Source organism: Lates calcarifer, linkage group LG15, assembly GCF_001640805.2.
Source record: "Lates calcarifer isolate ASB-BC8 linkage group LG15, TLL_Latcal_v3, whole genome shotgun sequence".
In the NCBI taxonomy this organism is placed as follows: domain Eukaryota; kingdom Metazoa; phylum Chordata; class Actinopteri; family Centropomidae; genus Lates; species Lates calcarifer.
In genome coordinates this window covers 14,453,175-14,475,741 of record NC_066847.1, presented here as the reverse complement: position 1 = coordinate 14,475,741, position 22,567 = coordinate 14,453,175, and the positions used below count along the sequence as shown (strand labels likewise).

At 39.7% G+C, this 22,567-nt stretch overlaps 2 protein-coding genes across 2 annotated transcripts; both read right to left on the bottom strand.

Annotated features, from left to right (window-relative positions):
* Positions 1–170: 170 nt before the first annotated feature.
* On the bottom strand, positions 171–10,567 carry LOC108876266 (matrilin-2). The gene is made up of 13 exons (XM_018665649.2): positions 10,353–10,567; positions 8,285–8,429; positions 7,587–8,159; positions 7,333–7,455; positions 6,695–6,817; positions 5,254–5,376; positions 4,591–4,713; positions 3,946–4,068; positions 3,380–3,502; positions 2,873–3,283; positions 2,569–2,721; positions 2,053–2,145; positions 171–444 (listed from the first exon to the last, which is right to left on the bottom strand). Exons 2-13 carry the CDS (start codon positions 8,427–8,429, stop codon positions 380–382), a joined length of 2,178 nt encoding a protein of 725 aa, XP_018521165.1. The 5' UTR covers positions 10,353–10,567; the 3' UTR covers positions 171–379.
* Positions 10,568–11,462: 895 nt separating this feature from the next.
* LOC108876267 (lysosomal-associated transmembrane protein 4B) lies at positions 11,463–22,439 on the bottom strand. Its single transcript, XM_018665650.2, has 7 exons — positions 21,224–22,439; positions 20,070–20,181; positions 18,290–18,363; positions 17,819–17,941; positions 17,486–17,584; positions 15,941–16,036; positions 11,463–12,760 (listed from the first exon to the last, which is right to left on the bottom strand). The coding sequence occupies exons 1-7, from the start codon at positions 21,317–21,319 to the stop codon at positions 12,680–12,682; spliced, it is 681 nt and encodes a 226-aa protein (XP_018521166.1). The 5' UTR covers positions 21,320–22,439; the 3' UTR covers positions 11,463–12,679.
* Between the last annotated feature and the right edge of the window lie 128 nt (positions 22,440–22,567).

Sequence of the window (22,567 nt, the reverse complement as noted above, 5' to 3'; positions counted from 1 at the left end):
TCCCCCCTGGAAGAGATCCACCACCTTGTGGCAATGTTTAGACCAGACATGTACAACACATTTATTTCTCTACTGGTCCTATTTTTACAGTTTTGGAGTCAGTGAAGGAATAGTAAATACACCTCTACAGAGATCACCACAAAACCTAATAAAACATGATGTGGATCATATATTTGTCAGTTTCCTGTTCTAAGAGTTATTTATTTGACTTAGCATTACATAACAAAGAACATTTCAAACAAAAATACATTGAATACATTGTGTTGTATACAAAAGTATATAAATAGCTTCCGTAGAAAGCATTGCATTTGCATAGCTTGTCGAGCAGGATTAAAAGGATCTTGTGAACGCTGCAGGCCAGAGGGGGGATGGACAAGTCTCAGCCTTTTATTTGTGCACAAGTTTGACTCTCAAGTGTCTTCAGCTTCTTTGACATGACTTCGAGTAGGCATGTTAAGGAAAGATGCGGATCCAGAGAAAAACACAATCAGCCAAGTTAGAAAAAGAGAATTTATGTACATAAAAGTTGGAGAAAAGGAGGATGTGCAAAGCTCCAGCCCCATGTCTCTAAGTTGCATAGGTGGAGCTGTGCTTCTCCATGCTTATATTAGTATATGCAAGTTAAATCATGGCAACATACACCATACTGACTTCTGTCTTATTTTTTTTACCTGTGTTCTGTCTACTGACTCCTCTAGTGGTTGAATGTAACTAAATACATTTACTCAAGTACTGGAGTTTAATTTAACTCCACTAGATTTTCAGAAAAATATCACAGCTTTTACTCCACTGCATTTATCTGACAGCTATAGTCACAAATTACTTTTCAGATTAAGATCGTATATACACAATATTAGCTGAGTTTCAGTCTATTTTGTTAGATCCCAACCTTTTTGCTTACTGACCCCTTACAAAAACTGTATCTAGTTGAGGCCCTTGTCTAGCATTTCACAAATCCATTAGTTGTTGGAAGCTTCACCATAGAGAGAAAGATTTCCCCTGTAAATTTATCAGATAGTTTAATCTGAATAACTGCTTGGTGCACAAAGAGGTAAAAATACCCAATATTTTACTAAATATCTTTCCACTGGCCATTGGCTAATTAGCTAACTGTATGTAAAGTAGTTAAACCTTAAATCCACCTCAACCAGCTAGTAATGCATCAGTATTAAGAATCTAATAATGTCATATAAAAGAACACAGGAGACATTTTAGCACACATTTTGTTGCTAATACCTTTGTGCTTTTACTTCTGAATGATTTGAAATGCAGGACTTTTATTTGGTATTCAAAACTGAAGTTATAACTATGTGTATGTTATTCAATATGAATTCTGTTTTAAATTACAAAGAGCAAAATAATAAAATCTGAAAAGCAATCTACAGCTAATGTTAATTTTATTCCTTCACCTTTGTATAATGTATGATGTCAGTTTGTGTTCATTGCTAATGCCTGTAGCTTAGTTTATGATCTGGGCCTCCGGTCATAGGAAGCTAAAAAGAGCTACATTATTTAACCCTGTTAAATGTTCCAGTCATTAGTTTGTCATGGTACATGGAAATCTAGGTTAATAAAACCTTTAAATTGCACAGTGTCCCTCTCAACGTGTTAGAATTCTGACATGTTTGTTGTGCCACATTATTGTACAGTCTTTGACCTCTGATGAACCTATTGGAACGTTTTTCCTTTAGTGGACACAATATTGGACTTAACAATCCATCGTGTCTCCATATTGCATTATTTCCTAGTGTTCTTCAGCATTTATTGAGGCAGAACACAGGACACAAATGATGCATAGCACTTTTGCACTTTTGAGCACTGCTGGACATTTGGTGGTCATTGTGTAACAACCAACCAAGTGCTAATATGTAGTCTGTCCTGTAAAAGCATCCTTAGGGGCAAATACCCAGACTTAAAACTGGAATTACAAGTAGCTGTCTGTTCATTTGCATTTTTCTTCTAATATTACATCTCTGGGCAATACTTTGCAGATACTAGGCAGATCTGTCCAAGATTACCAAAACACCATACTGAATGTTCAAGAAAGGATATTATTCTGCACCAGGTTCTTCAGCTTCTCCGTGACCTGGTTTTGAAACATTATCACGTTCTCACACTGGCACATGTTTACATCAGATGGTTTGTCTGTGGGGAAAGAATAAACGAGATGAGAAAATCTTTCTGACCTTGAATGTGTTTATCTTTTTTCATCTTCTCTTTGTTATCCTTTTCCTCACTCTATCTTTGTCTGCCTACATTTTTTCCTTCCTGTCTCTGCCTGTAGAGAATGCAGCATATGTGGGTGGGATGCAGATAGGAGTGCACAGGATTGCAGGGTAGAAATGACTGTTACATGATATAGAGCACTGCATAGTGCTGCTTCACTTAAAAATGACACAGGTGTTGACTCTAATCTTAATGGCAGCAGTAGGTGGCAGCGATGCGCCATTTTATTTACTGAATATTTTCAAGACCACTGAACAGTTCTGTTAGTAACCTGATATTCTAGATTTGAACCAAGAGCTCAATTTCTTGTTTGACAGAGTAGTGTCGCCATGTGTGGAGTACCTTTACATATCCTGGACTTGAGCTTCTTTGTAATTTCTCCCATTTTTTCAAAATCCTCAGCATAATAAAGGTGTTTCTCATCAGGCTCTGAGGCTATTTCTCTCAGCTCCTGTTCAATGGCTTTGCCAACCCCCAAGGCATATATGGTGACTCCTGAAAATAAAAAAAAACAGATACAGGACAACAAACTGCCATCAGAGCAGGGGTGATTTGATCAAAATCTGTAATGCAGCGAAGTGTCGAGCCACGATCTGGATTGCAAGGCAAGATTTTGAAATTTTTTGCACCGTAAAAATGTGTGTACCAGAGTTCTTTGCTTTATTAGCCCATTCAGAAACATCATCCTGTGATCTTCCATCAGTAAAAACAATACTGACACGTGGGATGTTCGGCCTGGCACCTTCTTTGGCTGAAAAGCTAAATTCAAACATGTGACGTAAGGCTGAGCCAGTCATAGAACCTCTCCCCATGTACTGCATCCGGGTCACGGCCTGTTTGATGTCCTGTGCCGCGGTGTACTGGCTCAGGGTGAACTCTGTGCGGACCTTGGTGGAGTACTGAAGAAGGCCAACATGTGTGCCTGTCTTGGAAATGTCCAGTGAATCCACAATGCCATTTACAAACTGTTTGACCAGCTCAAAGTTGGCAGGGCCCAGACTCTTAGAGCCATCAATCACAAAAACCAGATCCATTACTCCATCACTACACTCTGGTTCTGTCAGACACAAAGACATAAACATGTTTTATATATTTTTATATATGATAAATTTTGAATTCAGTGGTCTATATCAAAGGAAAACTAACGTCATACTTTTGCAGCTCTTGCCATCTTCAGCCAACGTAAATCCTTCAAAACATTTGCAGATGTAGGAGTCAGTGGTGCTGACACACTGATGCTCACAACCATGGTCCACTGTCTGACATAGATCCAGACCTGTGAATTGAATTGCAGAGAGACAAGAATTGGTATGGTGTTCATAAATTCTTGATGTTTTTAAAACGTGGAGAAATGAGTTGTTGTAAAAATGGCAATTTTTCATTTTGGTGAACATGGAATATTCCCTTAATCCAGGGGGGAGGGGATTTATTTATTTATTTATTTATTGCACACACTGGGATTAGCACTGACCTCCCAAATGGTTCAAAATTCATTCAGAATTATGTAACATTCAAATACTGCAACAGGGGAGAGAAACATGCTGATGAAACGTGTTCACTTTGCCTCACACAAATATCATCTCTTTATTTTTTTATACTGTTAACTGTATGATCAAGACTAAAGTCAGGATAATCTATTTTACAACATAAGACAATTCTATTTTGTGGCATCATATTGTAACAGTGAAACTGAATATTCAAATCATATCTTGGACTCACTCTGACATGTTTTGCCATCAAGTTGGAGTGTGTATCCTTTTCTGCATTTACACACACATGAATCTTCTGTGCTCATATAGTCCTGTTCACAGCCATGTTTCCCATCAGCACAGTGATCAATCTCTGCAGGGAAGAGTCACATTAAGCAGTAATTACTGAGAAAATAGAATAACTCTTTACTACTTTCCAGTCTGACCTATACAAAGGATTTATCATCAGTGGTGATTGAATGCATCATGTGTGCATCTTAATTACATAAATCAAAAAATCACACACGGGCTTTTTTACTTGCATTGCATTCAAGCTTTGCATGGTGGTGTGTTGCATATGTTTTGTGAATATAATCAGATGTATCAGGATGATGTGAAGCCTGCTGATTGAGCTGATTCCAGAATTTCTACACGTATTCTTCTCCTATAAGAACATCTTCAGTAAGGTATGCCTTTTATTCAAGAGAGTGATCAACTTTCATGTTGGACTAAACCACATGCAACATAAGTTCAAGCCCATCTACAATAGATATTAATGCTTGCAGCATTACACATGATGTAAATCACTAAGACATTATACTTTGGAATTTTGAGGAAAATCTTTCTTTCTTCATTGAAGTTACAGAAATAAGAGAGAGAAACATTGGATACTTACTCTTGCATGTCTTCCCATCAGGCCTGAGTGTGTAGCCTTGTCTGCATTTACACATGCAGGAGTTTTCTGTATTTATAAACTCCTGCTCACACCCATGACTGCCATCAGCACAGTGATCGATCTCTGGGTGACATCAGACAAAAAACACTGTGAATTAAGCAATCGGTCTCAGGGAGGAGTCAGTTTGTTAGGACATTAGGATTGAGAGGGGATTGCTTAGAAAACTTGGGTTATCCAGGCCAAGATTTACATGTGTGCGTCAAAATCTCATGGATAGACTGTGGGAAAAATATTTATTGTATGTTCCAGACACTGAACTCCTCCTTTCTTGTATCCCTCCTATTATCAGATGGTAAAATAATCTTGAGGCCTGGAGATCAACATGACCAGTTTTCATGTACATACTCCGTGAGAACATCTGAAGCCAGATCCAAGAGAGTCATCAATAAATCAGATTTCTCATATACTCTTGTTAATATTCTAGTTGCATTAATGTTGGACTCTTGCTCCACTTCAGAGCCAAATCATAGAAATCCTGCATGGAAAATAGGTAAGTAGTATGCAGCATTACACATAGTGTGAAAATTAATAACACATTGTTTAAAATGTTCTCTACAAGTATAAACAAGTCCTTGAACTACTATTTTGAAATAAGACACTTACTCTTGCAGGTTTTCCCATCGGGTCTGAGGGTGTAGCCTTTTCTGCATTTACACACACAAGAGCCTTCGGTATTCATAAACTCCTGTTCACACCCATGCGTGCCATCAGCACAGTAATCAATCTCTGGGTAACGTTGGATATAAAACAGAAAAGAGCAGAGAGATGGTTGTTTTATTAACACAGTGCTGTTCATTATCTGTAACAGCTTTAACGTGCCAGACTTCATTTGATGTTTGTCCTATTTAGCATTCCTCTGTTCTCAGTAGTTGTGAATGTATGGAAGTTGTTTCGACCTGTTCCTCTTTGCTCAGCTGATGCTGTGAAGCGGCTGTGTTTTTACCTGAGTACTGCAAGACAAATCTTTTTTTTACTGCTGCAGGTTTTGCCATCAAGACTGAGGACGTAGCCCTTTTTACACCTGCAGATGTAGGACTCTGGAACGCTGACACAGTCATGCTCACAGCCATGGTTCCCCAGGTCACAGCAGTCTATTTCTGAGGGGGATGAATCTCAGCTGATCTACTTCTAGTACTGCTGCTGGGATTACTTGAATATCTGTTAATTAGGTACAACTGATATTTTGTATGAAAATAAGGACTGTCGGATAAACACATACCTTGTATACAAGAACAAAACAGTCTTTTATTCTCTCAGAATTAATATTTATTCTTAAAAAGACTCTGGTAAAGGTGCAGAGCTGTGAACCAGATCAAACGCTCCTTCATGTTTTGATTTGGTGATACTATGACACCCTGCATACACCACGTTTCACCAGCTGCTGTGATGATTGCAAAAGCACACTTCCTACAGGAAATCACCCCCACTTAATTTCCCGTTAATGTCCACCAGAGGAGCAAGAGGGACGTTTTCCAGCCGTGGGAGGAACAACATCACTAGTAGGAGGAATGCTGGCTTTCATTTGGATTGGAGGTCCATCAAAACTACACATGTTGTACTAGGGTTCTCCAGTACACCACACTTTATTCACCCAACATTTTGGGGTGTCCATTATCCATTATCTAAAAAAACTGTTTTTTGGGGGGGGAACCACAAACAACCTCAGACATAAATAAGACCGGCACAGTAAATCATGGTGTACTGGAGAACATTGGTCTAACGTGTTTAATTTTGATGGACTTACATTAAAACTTCCACTGGTTTGTGCTTCACTGTGTGTCTCTGTGTGTGTGTGTGTGTGTGTGTGTGTGTGTGTGTGTGTGTGTGTTGTTAAAATTTGAACTGGTTCAAGGGATATCTACACTGGAATAGGATGGAGCTGAAAATATTCTTGTGTATATACAACTGGGTAATATTTGTTAGGGTTAGTTTGGATTATTGCTATACAGACAATCATATTAACATGCAGTACACAGTACAAAAAAGAGGGAGAGATGAAGAAGAAAGAGAAGCGTTCCTGGTAATGTATGAAATGTATCTTTACTGTTGCATGTCTTCAGGTCTTTGTTGAGTTTATATCCTGGCCTGCAGCGACACTCGTAGCCATCAGGCAGGTTGGCACAGATGTGTTCACAGCCATGATCCACCACAGCGCACATATCCTCAGCTACAGAGAGAAATCCAACTGTCATCTATCGAGGAATTTATAGACTTAAACCTGCAATACCTGACTGTTTTGTCAGCCAACTGGTGACAGCCAAAACAAGCTGTAAACACAGCACACTGACATATTACTTACCACCTGTGCTGTAAATTGTTAGAAAACAGATGCATAATTACATGCCCACCAGATTCAGAGCAGTATTAGCATTCCTTTTGAGTTTACATCTTCTGGATGAATGTGAGTCCAATATTCACTCTCCTTTCAGCTGTGTTTTGGTCTCCACCAGCTCCTGAAAGAACTGTTTGGCTCTCAGCTGTTGCTCCAACGTATTTACTAGCTCTAACTGCAGAGTGCAGTGGGGATACAAAAGTGCTTGTAATTTTGCAGTTGCCCTCATCGAATGCAATCATTGCGTAAGAAAGTGAAGCTTCTTTGTAACAAGAAGGCTCTAAGGATGATGACTGTGTGTCACCTTTAACCTATAAAAAAGAACAGATCAGAAAAAAGAGTTCCTTCACCTTTACAGGTCTTGCCATCAGGATTTAGGATGAAGCCTCTCCTGCACTTGCACCTGTACGAGGCAGGACTGCTCACACAGATGTGTTGGCACTGATGGTCCACAACCTCACACATCTCTGACACTAATGCATGCAGGGGACATTCACCAAAACATAGACTCAAACAAATGAAACAAACATACTTGCATATATGAGGTGGGCCAGTGAAATAAGTAGATATAAGTAGTAAGTAATAAGTAGATGGGATTCCTCACCTCCACACAGTTTGGACTGGAACCCAGAGATGAGGGTTTCTATCTGGCTAAAATTGGCCACCAGGTGCACATGCTCCGAGTGTGGCTCACTCCCTATGGCCCTCAGGGTGTTCATGTCCACCCTGCCCACTCCAATAGCAAAGATCTGGATGCCAGCCTGTCTGGCCTGAGCTGCAATCTCCTCCACTGTATCCTGAGGCCTCCCATCGGTCACAATCATAGCAATTCGTGGGATGTGCAAGTTGGCCGGTCGTGCCCCCTCTTCCTCTGTGAAGGCAGTCTCCATGGTGTATTGGATGGCCAGACCTGTCATGGTCCCTGTGGCGAGGTGCTCCATGTTCCTCACCGCCTGCTCCACCTGAGCCTTACTGGTGTAGGTCTTGAGGGAGAACTCAGGCTGGACCACACTGCCATACTGGAGTAGACCAACCCTTGTGGCATTGGGGCCAACCTTGAGGAACTGAAGCAGGTTGATAATGAAGGTCTTGACCTTCTCGTAGTCATTAGGACGGATGCTTCTAGAGCTGTCGATGACAAAGACAAAATCCAGCGGGATGGCTTTGCAAGGGCTCTCTGTGATGAAAGACATGGAGGTGGTGTGTGATCAGGGAACCAAACTTAGGCCATAATTTGAAGAGTTCTTCAACTTGATATCTTTATCTAACATCTAATATTCTGGTCACTAATTTATCACTTACCCATTGCTTTGGTTTGGACAACAGTCTCATTTTGACCTCTGGCTGCAATAGGTCTGGGATGGCGTCTGTCCAGCCGAACTGCATTACAGCACAACAGGCAGAAGAGGCCAAAGGCCAGGAACCTCATTCTGATAAGAGGTGACATCTGCAGCATTTATAGAGAGATAAGGGCACAGAGAGGATAGAAACACTCCCTGTTCAAACTGCATCTGGATCCAAATCTGCATTAAAATATCCTCAGCAACAGACAATCTTGTTAATTGGGTGATGGTAGTTATGATTTTTGGAGAACACCGCAACTCTGCAACTCTGAATCTTAGGACTTTTTATAGACTTATTTTGAGTCACTGATTTATTGCATTGATTCTTCATGTTGTTGGATAACTGCCTAATTGTGAAATGCCATAAAACTTTTCAGGATCATTCAAACTAGTAGTACTGGGCTTGTAGAATCAATGTCAAGAAGTGGTGGCCCAACACCTCAGTAAGACCCTTAAGTTGGTTTTTCCTTTAATTTGTCACCTGTCCGTAGTGTTACCTCCTCCTCACAACCTATATTCACAGGAAACAAATATAGTGACTCTGTGTCAGTAAGTTAACGATAAAGAGGGATATAAATAGGAAGAACTTTCACCTCTTGCACATTTGACCTGCCCAGCTTCAGATTTCACATTTTAGTGTGAGTAGTTGTATTACACACAGAATGACAAAGGACTTGCAAAGCCAAGGGAAAATGTCAATTTTAATTAGGATGTTATGTTTATAAATGTGTCATCTTTACTTATTAATTTATAGCAGCATTCCTCCTTGGAATGTGTTTCTTGACAAGCGTGAGCTATGTAGGAAGGTCATATTTTGCCATCTGCCCTCATATGAAGTCACCAAAACTCCATATGCATGAGTTTTTGGATGTTTTACCGCACAGGTGGTTTAAAGTGATTTAAAAGAGGCTGACAAGTACTACAGACTGTTTCCCTATCCAGTCCCCAGGAGAACCATTCATTATCTGTCATATTCAGACTGCAGGCTGCGCTGCTGTCTGAGCCCTGTTTGTGATCAGTGCATAAATAACAAATAGAGCCACATTCAAACACAGAATTATTTGGCATTAGTCACATGAGAGGAGTTTAAGTTCTAAGGTAAGATGCCACCAGGCTACCAGAATTTCTGGATTTCTAAATGGAGTTCTGTACATCTTTTTCAGCTCTGTACAGGGTGATGACACTGACTCAGAGCTCAGTCTGTTTGCAGCTCTGGTCGATGAACAGTCCCACACAGATATGTATACGGTAGCTGCTGACCTGAGACCTGCAGGGGTCACATATCCATGTTGCATGCCACACAGAGCTTTTGCCCTCTGACCTCACATCTGTTTGATGTCTCTCTGCCACAGGTCTGACAGCGTTTTCTTCATTAATATCTCAGCCAGTGTAACAAGTGTGCAGTGCCACAGACATACATGCTACTATCACTGAATTCTAACTTTCCCCAACTCTGTCCTTTACTGGCATGTCTCTGCAGATGATTCATTTAATATGTATACCAGCTGGAAAAAGCATTTTCCAAAACATTAAGCCTGTGATGAAGAATTATTTTGATTTAAAAAAAAAAGACATCAGTGGCAAAGGAGGAACAAAAACATGAGGTTATCCTTTACAGTTTCTCACAGTAATTCCCATGTTGTTGGTTGTGTGTGTGACTGGAATATTTGGTGTCTATCACAGAGTAAGCCCTCTCACATTTCCTCACGAATCAGTGCCAAGGTAGTGTTTACTATGAAGCACAAAAACAGCATGTACCTAACTGTTTTTATGGGACCTGATCTCTGTTTTGCACATTCACTTTGATGGCTTTTCATGATGCAGGAAATGGAAACTAAGTTGTTTCCTAATGTAGATCTTAGTAAATACAGAAAAGACAACAGCTGATGATTCCTCTTCTTACAATGTTTTCCGAAAAGCTAACAAAAAAGTATTAAAAAGAAACTATGCAAGAAATATGCAAATTAAGTCTGCAGTGTTCCAGCAATTAAACAGATTTGTGCTTTCAGGAAAATCAAGCAACTTACCTTGTAATGAAAACAGTGCAAAGTCAAGAAATCCTAACACTGAGTCAAGAGGGGAGTTCCAGCAGGAAAAATCTGTCTGGTAGCCCCAGACTGTAAACATGCATATATCCCAGCCCTTTTTGTATCTGTGCATGCTCTTTCATTGCTCTGCTCTTTACTCCATCCACTCTCTGTTTCTCTGTTTACTCCCCCTCTGACTATGGGGACGCCTCTTGTTCAGCTCTGTCCACTGGTAAAACACTAACTGTGGATTTCATTCACATTCAGATACTTTTGCTAACATGGCTGATCTAAGCGGAGTTAACCCTAAAACTTCTCAGTTTGTTCATAAAATAAATAATAAAGATTTTAATGACTTAATGTACGTTTTTTGTTCCTTATAAATTTAGATTCAGGGCATTTGAGCCATTAAATTCCAATATTTATGACATCCTTTATGTATTTTAAAGAGTGTGTGTACAAAGCATGCAGTGATGATTGGATCTTTTTTGCAAGTTTGTATACAATCCATTGTGTTTGCTTGGTGTTAAATTTGTCTCGCACAGATGTAAAGGCTTAAATGACCTTTAAAAGATCAGAATTTGCACTTGTGTCAGATAGTGTCTACTTATAATAATTGTAATTCATGTAATTCATAACATTTGTGGAATTAACTTTTGTAAAACTGGGATATCTTAATTTCCCTGAGGGAGTCATCCCAATAAAGTCTTGTCTAAGTCTAAGTCTAATATCTGGAGGTTAACATGTCTTAACCCTGTTAGTCTAACAGGTCATAGCCACTGTGAGAGAGGTGTATTGTAATTTTACAAGTGATGCTTGGATGACCTCTCCATGTCCCCATGTCAAGGAGCTGTGAAACATCAAGTTATGGAAAGACCTAGTAAGTGCAGTCATCACAAATCCAACCACTGTGGTGGTACCTGTTTGCCACACAATGAACACATTTATACACCTCTTATAAATAGTTTCTGAGGGCAGGATAGACGACAGAGTCAGTGTCAACAGAAACATTGTCCTTGTGGAAATTAGTCTCAACTTGATCCTTCAAACACAAATTTACTTTTGAGTTGATACCCAAGCTGCACCTCCAAAATAAAACACAAACATCTGTTGGTGAAATTAGATTTTAATAGACAAATAAATGTCACATCTTTATTTTTCATTCAGCAGAAGTCCTTAGCTTTGACGTTTGTGTCCTTGCAGGACATTTTGTGTCCAGGGAGCAGTCCTGCCAATATAACTGCATCTGGTGGAACAGACTCACGTGTTTACACAGACCAGAGGCTCCTATTGGCTTAATTGCAAAAACACAACCGGGGTCCATATTTACTGAGCTCCTAAACGTAGAGAAGCCCAATCTATAGTCATTGCAAAAGGTTCCCTTGAGAAACTCATTCATAGTGACTTCAAAGAGCAAACTGATTCCAGATCAGTGCTACTTCTGTGCTGTCAAAATAGATAAATAGCAGCTCAAGACATTTCTTGTCAATCAGTAGAAACACACAGTTACATTTAAAAGTTAAGAGGGTCAACCAGCACAACCCAACACTCCTGATTTTTATAACAGAAGACTTTTCTGTCTGCGGTTGAATAAAACGGTAAAAGAAGGTGATATGTTCGGTATACACTAGGTTGCTCTATGATCATGTCAAAATACAGGCAGGTGCAATTCTTTGGGAAAACTTCCAGTCAAGGTGACACTTCACACATGGGTGTAGACAGTGCACCCCATCAGAGAGAAAGTTATGAATGAAGGCAATTCAACCCTGATCACGAGCAGAGACAAGACATTCAGGAAACATATGATGACTCCTCACTCATCACTGTGGGAAATAACATCATTTTTGCATTTGTGCATAAGTTAAATATGAATATCAAAGATAGGACTCACAAAATACTATCACAGACACACACAGAGCATAAATAGAGTTAATAAAAATATATGTAATCTATCATCTATCAAACTTTCTAGTGCTTTCATATGTTACTTCACCCAGATTCAAATGCATAAAAATGCATGTCATTTCTGGAATTATACTAACAGAGACAGAGAGGATACATGGAAGAGTTATAGGAGGAATATCATCAATAAATAAGAGGAAGGGATGAGAGGTCACGGTGGTGATAGTGGTGTGTGCATGTGCATATGTGTGCGACGTGATTTTGTACATGTCAGTGCATGCGTGAGTGTAATGCGTGATTGTAATGTGTGTGTAGCTCCAATATATTCATGAATATACTGTACACTGGAGAGGCAGTGTGGTGCATAAATTTTGCTGGGGTTTAATTAACAGCAGGGTCCAGTACGCGGCACCCTGGGAATGTCTTCATGCTGTAGCAGTGATGTAGGGTGGAGGAGCCTGCTTGGGTGGGACACTGACACTATCATCGTATGGAGGTAACAGCACCTGAAGACGAGGAGGAAAGAAGAGGAAAAACACCTTTTGGTTAATATGAGTTGCTGTTTCACTGGACTTTGCAAATGCGCAGGTATACTGTAATATGAACAGCATCAAACTCGTAATGCAATATTATTATAGTTGTGTCAAAATGTGAGCCTCATTTGTTAAAGTTGCATAATACTATACTACCGGCTTTGGTGCAATTCCAAACAGAAGAATTAAATGAATTTGTAAGACCCGAGAAAGGAAATTCAAACTGCGGGATTTCAACCAAATATGATTATGTAACGTGTACAACTGAAGTATTTAAGGCGAGGAAACAATATTTGTATGCCACATTTTATACACAGCAATAATCAGACTGGTTGACAAGAACCACTCGGAGACCAAAACGCCAGAATAAATCAGATGAAATGAATTACAGGGTAAAAAGGTATATTGCAGATTAGAAGAGTGTACAGCCATGTTAGTGGCCCCATGCCACTAGTACAGCTGTGCTTTAAATGTTAACAGTAGTGAGTCAAACTGATAATGCTATGTAGGTGTAATGTTCCCCATGTTCATAAACTTTCATAACAAAAAGGAAATGTAGTATATGGAGAGAATGTGGGTAATGAGTAAGATATAGGACACTATGCCATTTGAAAAAACAAAGCAGGTCTCGGCATCCAGATTTATTTTTAAATTCTAACTAAAAGGCAGATTTGCTCATTTATCTTCTATTATTTATCCCTCACACTGAAAGTAAATGTGGGCTACGTGGTGACTGTTGGTAAACTGGGCTAATGGCTGTCCATCTGCATCACACTGTTTCTGCTCAGTGTCCTGTTCTTTGATAGATGACAGATCCAGAGCTGAACTCCCACCATGAGTAAACAAAATCATAAACTGACAGCATATGTTGGAAGATTTCTGATGTTAACCCTTTCTCCTAAAGATAATGTTTCTATACAACTAAATTGCAACAGCAAACATACGTCATATCAACGTTTTTGGGACTTGCCAAATATGTAAATGAACAATATCTCCTCATTATGTTCACAGAAAACATAATCCGGTTGCAATGGCATCTCCCACAAATATATTTTCTGTTGCAGTTTAGCTGTGTAGGAACATAATTTCCAGAAGAGGGTTGGTGTTTACGAGTAGGTTTACACATCCAAAAGCAGAAATTAGTCTGTGAAAATGACCAGTCACCAATTAATCTTCCCATTTTTCTCAAGTGTGCCATAAAGTTTGTTCTCTGAGGTATTTCAGTTATTAACTTAACTTATAGTTGCTCCCTACATATAAAATAAAGCACCTAACTGTGAGAGTGAGTGACTTTTCTCCATGTCCAGGAACTTGGCTCATATGGAGTGCATTAGTGGACTTGTGACCCAACCACAGCATAACTGATACACAGCCATGCAAGCTACAATCCAAAAGCCACACACCTGTGATCTGTGGGGAGCTCTAATTGAATATGCCTGGCTCTAACTGAAAAAGCATACACACAGAGGTGAGGCAAATGGTAGGAAATAAAGGGGCAGACTCCTGTTTTTCTGGCACTTTTCACTGATGATGTCAGTGGCCTCCTGTTTCTCTCTTTACAGCTCAGGTGTTTTATGCATTAGGAGCCTGTGGACGTTTCTTTTTCTTATAACCCCAAAACATCACATAAAGCCACACAGTGTATAAAGCAGTGTAGCGGATTGTTTCAAATTGTGTGGAATGTTAAACTCGGAGGAGTCTTAAGCTGCTGACTGAGGTGTACAGATTTCACAAAATACCTGTGAAAACCAACACACTGCAGGGTCAGATTTCAGTCTTAATGGAGCCAGCAGCTTACAGCTCACAGCTTAGCTGTTGTGCATTTTGTGATAGACACAACATGTCATTAGTGTTTCTAAAGCCTCATTTTTCTTCTGTCTAAGTATAAGTAGTTATAATAGATGTGTGGGTAGTAAATGGTCTGAGGGCCAGACCTGAGCAACAGGACACCGACAGGAGAACCCAGAACAGTCAGACAGAGCTCACTGTACTACTATTGTGCTTCAGCCAGTGGTTGTTGCTATGACAGCGCAACATTATACCCCCCCCCCCCCCCCACACACACACACACACACACACACAACATGATGACTTTACAGCTGCCAGACTAGCTTGAGCAGAGGAAACCTACGCAGTTCAAAAAACAGGACTTGCAGTCTGGATTGAATAAGGAAATCATTTTTCCACATGAGTTGTTTCCTTTAAAAAGTAAAAGAAGCAGCAAATCAAGATCAGGCATTGTTTTATGTTGGATCTCTAGATGACAACATGGACATAAAAGATGTGGAACACAGCGTTGCTCACATAGGCCTACAGAATGAAGACATTTTGTTCCTCTTCACTTGTGTATTTAATTAACATCTGCTGACTTGTAAACCATTTGCTTTGCTTGTCAGACATTTTCATTTGTTGTGAAAATATTTCTCCTACACTTAATGCTGACAAAAGTATTTGTCCAGCTGCACACTGCGCACGAGGAATGTACATATTTTTAAAGCTGAGGTGACAATTGTTGAGCTTTTCACAAAGACATTAGTAACAGCTCGTTGGAAAATGTGATAAAAATTCTCACAGGTGGTCTGACTGAAAGTTTTTTTTACAGGGTTTGTTTAACTGTAGTGCAACATCCCAGTAAACTGAACTAAATGGAGCACAGACTCAGCGCAGTGTCACCTCAGTTTAAAGGAAAAGTCTAGTCATATTCTTTGCTTTCTTACTGACAAGAAATCACAACCAGCAACCTGTGTAACTGAAGTGTGATATGCCTTGTCTAATATGCCATAGAATTTCACTGTTGTCCAAAATCTACTAAAAATCACCAGTGAGTCACACTATTGCACTGGGTGATATGTTCCTTCATTACTATGGATGTGGATATTGTAGTTTAGTTTGACTTAGTCTCACATTTACCTATCCTGTTGTGTATTATGTGTATTAATCCTGAAAACAGTCCAGGACAATTGCTACATTTACTCCTGTTTGAATACAGTTTGCAAAAAACTATATTGTCCAGCTGTTTTAGGAAATTACTGAACCTACCTTAACTGAATTAATATATCTACAACATTTATTTGATATCATCAGTTTTAACCTTTATACTCTGAAGTCATCATGGTAATATGGGTAGAGTAAAGATCATCAGAGGTGACGTACCGTGGTGTCATTGGTCGTAACATAGAGCAGGATTTCAGAGGAACCCCGGCCACTCACATATCTGTAGCAGTTCCACACACATGCTATGAGGTAAGCCTGATATCAGACAGAAAAAAGCAAAAACATAGATCAAAATATTGAACTGAATGTAAACATCCAATATAATCTCTCCATTATTCTCACAGTTTATGTTAATTCATTAATATATTTGTCTTGTCTTCACGCAACACATAGCTGGTATCTATAGTATTTTCAAGCAAAGTTCCAGCATCACTGTAGTTTCAAGCAAACCTTCTTTTCCACATTATTATTCCATGAAATTATTGTACCAAGGTGTTCCAAAATATAATTAGGTCATCTTGTCCCCCGGGAAGCTATAGTGCAAGTGTTGCATCTCTGCAATGTATTTTTTGTGCTCAGACAGACACAGATGGCTCCATGAAAACATGAACAACAGTGTCTCATAGTGAATCAGAGGCTGTCCTATTCCCAGAATACCAGTGTGTTATTCAAAGAAACTCATATCAAATAATTCATTCCCTCACTTGTTGTTTTCTGACTCTGTTTTCAGGGTCTATCTGAGGGTTATATATCACTTAAGAGTAGCAAAAAAAACAAGTTCCTGTTGTTCTCTGTCATCTAGCAATCATCTGGCTCCCTGCAGGATGCCTGCTACTGGAACTCCCCAGCCAAACACAACACCATCTGCTACATCCATCCACTTGCACGAACCAAAGCCAGACCGAGCTCTCTAACTTCGATAATGAGCCTAATTAAGAAGCAGCTTTAAAGCTCCGACAGCTCAGTTATGTCCTCTGCTTTTCAATCCACAGGAATCTTCAGAGATGCATTTGCAACACTAAATTTACCTCCCAGTCTGCTGCAGAAGATACTGCATGGTGTTTACAAATGTGAAACCTCACTTATCTATGATAGTAGAAAGAATATTGTGTATATATAGTGTCAACAGCTGGCACTTTGTCTTATGATCTCAGATTGAACATTGGTTATGACAGAATACAGAGTATCATCATGACCACAACAACAACCACAATGCCATTCTATTATGAGCAAGTGTACAAATAGTGTAAATAATAAAATGAATGACAACTGAATTCCAATTAGCTGTTTCAGTTTCAGGCTATTAGTGCTTTTCCTTCTCTAACAAGTCAAGCTGCTGTGAAAAGCTGTGGACAACATCTGCTGGAGATGCATGGCTCATGCCGGACACCTCCCAAGATAATTAAAAGGAAACTATGTTTCACCAAACAAAATAAAATAAAATTCATGTCCTACACTGTTGTTGGGGTCTACATTCCTCAGGATTTGTGAAGCAAAAATCTATTTCCACCCCACTTAAAACATCATGAAGTCACATCTGGACTGAAAGTTACATAAAAAGCAGCACCAGCCTGTGTCACAAAGTTACATAATACATCTCCTTCTATTGTAAGAAAATGTGCTGTGCTACAAATATGTCAGGCCTGCAAAGAACTATGTTCAACATATGGAGAAAATGTGGAAATAAAGCTTAGACAATATTACCTTGAAGCTGAGAATACAGCCAATGAAGAGCAGCACCATGAGGACCAAGCACACATTACTGAGAGCAGCAATCTCCTCTTTGTAGGGGAAGTTCTCAGGCTGCACAGGAGTCAGAAAAACAACACTCAGTACGCAGCAAGAGAGTTCATTAGAGGAGCACCACTCATTAGACAGTAGAGGCAGCTGTGGCCATACATGGATACTGTCATGCGAAGTGATGAAATAACAGGCCAAATACTGGCAAAAACCTTTGTGAACCATAGAGGAGTCAATATCTTGCTGTTAGATGTCACTGACTTCACTTTTAAGAGGAAAACACTCGAGGTTTCTTACCAGTTGCTGCAAGTAGTCCTGTATTGTGTTTGGGTAAACCACGATGCTAACAGCAACCAGGGTGTTGAGAGCAAAGTCAAATATTTGGTAGCAGAAAAATGGGATGATCCAGGCAGCACGCAACTGAAAAAGAGATATTTATTTTAGGTATTTCGGATTGGCTAATATATTTATCTGAGCAGAGACTCAATCTGAGCTCTTTAACCAACAGTGTGGACATAAATCAATCCTCAAACTGGGTCACAAGGAGATTACAGTGTGTTCAAAATTATGAAACAGGAGGGATGGCACTTGGATTGTTTACGTGTTCAAGGATTCCCAAAACAAATGTACTGAGCGTGGCAGTAGACTAGCAACATTAATAAAAAAAAAAAAACATACACAGACTCTCACAAAAACACATACAGGTTCTCTGATTCCCACTCTTGCAGTGTGACTAACACATTCAGTGTATAATTGTCATCAGTTTACCTTGTATGCACCATATGTTGCCATCCCACATATGAGAATCATCAGCAGAGAGATCGCTGAGGCGATGCACATGTCTGGAGCAGCAAGAAAATTCAAGTTAGAAATACAAATTATAGTGATTTTTATGGTGGCTGTTTATTTCAGTCAGTGTGAGGTTACTTTGGTTGAGGCACATTCAATTCCAAATCAAATTTCTGAACATCATGTCGGGCTGATCTGGGCAAAACAAATTGTGTGCAGAAGATAAATGACATGCTGCATCTGTCAACCAGACAAGGAATTAACCTCTACTCTGTGATTCGCTTCCTGTCAGCCTGACCTCAAATCAACTCAACATAACAGAACTAATCATTCAGTTACATAACGATAGCACCAGGCAAAATCAAAATATGTGTGGCAGGGGGAATCAGTTAGCTTGGCTTTGTACAGAGATAGGAAACTCTGCCCATCAGCACCTCTAATGATCACTAATTCACACATTTTACCTATATTTTATAGAATAATAAAACTAAAAACTGTTGAATAATGTGCTGTAACTATTTCTGTACAATTGGAGGCAAGCTTTAGGTTCTGTAGTTAACACACAGACATGAGAGTGCCATCAATCTTCTCTTCTACCTCGCCACAAACATATTTCCCTAAATGTCAAACTGTTCATTTAAAGAGAGTTTGTTTAGTGTGGCATGCAGCAAGAGATCCATGATTTTTTCCTTCAGTGTTCATTACGGCTAGCAAAATATATAATAAAATAGAAACAGCAGAGCACTGTTGATTACCTGGTGGGCTTATTTTTGCATCCTCTCTGTCTTGAAGCTCAATATCCTGTTTTGAAGATTTGATGTCGTGCTGCAGTACAAACTTTAATGCAGCTCTGAATTATATTTGTGAGCCAATGCACCAAAAATAAGGGCTGGTGCCTTTGTCAGCAAAGGCCCAGTATCAAAGACATCTGAGTTATTTGACAGGAAAAAACATCTACAGTACAGAGCCTAGAATCACCTAGATTTATTTCTCAGAGATATTAGTGGCATATTTCCAACCCACATGGAGTAACAGAAGTTAAACCACACAGCAACTGTCACTTCAGCTTGTTGAACAACATTACAGTGTTGTTGATGATCAGAAGTCATTTTTTGTTACTAATGCAAGTGTGTGTTCCTAATGTGAGGGTGGCAGCAGCTGGCCCAGCCTGCAGTGATGGATCATAGGACGTCCTAATCCCCTGGAACTGGGACAATACAGTCATTCCCAATCAGAGGTTACCAGCAGCATACGCTGTGGCCCACCTCCAGTCAGACTGTTCCAGTGTACACCTGGTCTGTTAAGAAGGCTTTTCAAATGCTCTGCACAGATGGACGTTAGGCTTGCACGTGTGTGGCTTTGGATGTTTGATTTTTTTTTTTTTTAAAGTGCTGACCGTTGTCTAGACAAACGTGTGAGGTCCCTCTAACAACAATAAATCATTCTGTTAGTCAGTTGACAACCCTATTGAGCCTGTCACCTCACAAACACAGATGTCAACTGTCACGGTCAATTTTAAGAGATTTAGTCTCAGGTAGAAAAGAAACAAGGCAAAAGCCAATGGGGTCTTCTTACAGAATGCAAACAAGCTGCTTACCCGACTAATTACATGTAACAGAATCAGAAAACTATTTTATATATATTATATATATTAGAATGCTAAAATGTCTCTAGTATCCTGTTCTCCCTAAACTGGTTTATAGTTGTGTGAGACTAAATATGGGATATTTACTGTACACTAGCCCTCTGGGCTACTTACTGGCATCATCCATGACGTCCAGGTCATTAGCCAACTCAGCGCTGGTCAGGTGGTACTGCTCAGGATCACTGAGCGCTGTGAGCAGGATGAGTAACACCACCGCATTGATGAGCTTAGGGACAGAGGACATATGGCCAGATAAAGGCAACAATATGGACAGACAGACAGCAGGCAATATGGGCAGGAGATAGTGGAGCAGGAGTAAAAGGATAAATGCTGAATGTGTTGTGACATGTCAAGCTCTCTAAATCTGTCACCTGGCATTTAATAGATTGATCTTAATAAGATAGAGTAAAGAGGATATAAATATGTAGCCTACAGTGACTGTATAAACCTAAAATGGTAAATTAAACCTCATCCCTAGAAATAGTGTAGCTATAATATCTACAGCAAAAGTTGTAAGTCAAGGCACATACATAAGCTTTTGTTTTGGTCTGGCTGGCGCAGCTCATTATGCAGATGACTCATACATCCCCACTGATCAGGTGAATGCAATGGAAAATTCTTTGCAGTCAATAGGCAGCATGACACAAAACCTGCTACCTGAAGAGGCCCACTGCTAATTTATTCATAGGGAGCAGAGGGAGGATTTTTCCACATGTGGTGTTTGGTTTAGTTAACCCTGTCCTGTAAATTCAGCTACACAACAGACTGGTGCAATCAGCAGATCATCCCTAGATCATCCATCCAGCAGTTCATTCGTATTCAACGTCAAGATTATAACAAAAAAGAGTATGTAGCCTATATTTTCATGTTCTCATTTAGTACAGTAATTGAAAAAGCTGTCATTCATTTGTTCTACTTCCTATCTGAAAAATGTTCCCAATTTTAAAAATAATAATTTACTCAAAAATCTGTAGGGAGCAGGTAAAAGCCATCAAAAATTCATTCACAGTGCCCTCCTATATAGACAAGTCAAGTATACCTTTGTAACTTTACGTATAACAAACTGATACAGTCTGCTATGACATGGTCTTAAAATAAATCAGTCCTTTTCTGAAAGTAAGAATGTAAGTATTAATGGAACACACTCTAAAGCCCAGCACAATCAGAAAACCTGGCATACATGAGGATGAGGTCATGTTTTCCCTGGTGATGGTGTTTCTGAATGTCTACATGGATCCAGTGGGTGGCAAACTATAGGCGGTGCTCACCATGTACCAGACCCCCAGGATGATGGTTCCTGTACGGACATGGCAGCACAGACAGCAGCTTGTGGAGTACCAGCGGTCCCACGGGGAGATCATCATCTTGTCTGCTTTATCACAGCCGCGCGAGCATCTACAAACAGAGGCGGTGTTTATGAAGAAAGAGACTCCGCTCTCCGGGGACACGTCCACTGAGCGTCGGTCTGCACCGAAGAATGACGAACAGGATTCGACTGCCTCTGACCTGACCGTTACTTATCACTGTGAGCAGCTTAACGAAACGCTGTGGTCAGCGTCAAACCACCGTCAAGTGAAAATGTAGCTTCCGGTTTCAAAATAAAATCCTGATAGTGAATTTGTGTTGCCATTTTTAGTGCAGTATAATGTATAACAGTATAATGTTCTAAGGGAAATGTTTAAGGCAACACTACAATCCATTCACATAGTTATCACCTAAATGCAAGTTATATGTTGGTAGGCAGACCAATATAAGTCTTTTTAAATTAAATATTGCACAGTTATCTTTTAGCATGTTCTCACATTGGGGCTGCTAACTACTGCATTAAGAAAAAGCTGCTAGTTAAGTTACTGCACAAAAACAGGTCATATTGCCTGGTCTTATGCTCAGCTGGTTAAATGCAAAATAAACATCTAGCCTTTAGACTAGGTGCATCAGTGTCTGAGAAATTAGCTGTACGCAACAAAGCAACAACCTAGAGAATAGAATTAGGAACAAGACATAGTCTAAAGTTTATTTATTGAGGACATGTCAGTGATTCAGTTGTTTACAGGAGTTTTAGACAGCTTCACAATGATAATTGCTTGATACTGCGCTATTATTCTGAAGACAGAAAATCCTGCTTCCGGTCTTTTCCTGGTTAACTCTGTCAGTTTGACGCAGCGGGACAAGGGCGCATTTAGTCGTCCCGCAGATAATAAACAAGGCAGCGTGTGACAGAGCTGATAGGATCAAATCCGATGATGTAACCCGTCATTTCCAGAAAGTTCATGAGAGGAGGCTTAAATTAAATACTTTAATCTAGAAATTACAGGTCCTGTCTTTACACAGCGCTGTGGCGTTGTTCTCTCCCTGTGAGGAAAAACTGATCTGCTTCTGGAGAATTTAGCATCCCCCACTGTATTCCGTTTGTTTTAGTTCAAATATCAAGCATTCAGCTAATTTTCTGATTTCCTATCCACTTCTGTTGTGTTGTAGGCTGAGTATGTTACAAAGGTGAAAAGCTGTCTGCTCTCCCATGTTTCATTTTGTGACAGCACTCATGAACCTATGCATTGTCATCCTGTTTCATTAATCATTACACAGTGCTGGGTAGCCAACCCATAAACTAT

What these genes read in the sequence shown, in the direction of transcription:
- LOC108876266 (XM_018665649.2), bottom strand. Translation starts at nt 8,429, where the DNA reads ATGTCACCTCTTATCAGAATGAGGTTCCTGGCCTTTGGCCTCTTCTGC. An exon ending in AGATGGCAAGAGCTGCAAAA is followed by an intron (nt 3,284 to 3,379) that starts GTATGACGTTAG and finishes TGTGTCTGACAG; the next exon opens with AACCAGAGTGTAGTGATGGA. An exon ending in TAATAAAGCAAAGAACTCTG is followed by an intron (nt 2,722 to 2,872) that starts GTACACACATTT and finishes TTTTATTTTCAG; the next exon opens with GAGTCACCATATATGCCTTG.
- LOC108876267 (XM_018665650.2), bottom strand. Translation starts at nt 21,319, where the DNA reads ATGATGATCTCCCCGTGGGACCGCTGGTACTCCACAAGCTGCTGTCTG. An exon ending in CAACATATGGTGCATACAAG is followed by an intron (nt 17,942 to 18,289) that starts GTAAACTGATGA and finishes TCTCTTTTTCAG; the next exon opens with TTGCGTGCTGCCTGGATCAT. An exon ending in TTACGACCAATGACACCACG is followed by an intron (nt 12,761 to 15,940) that starts GTACGTCACCTC and finishes CCTCGTCTTCAG; the next exon opens with GTGCTGTTACCTCCATACGA.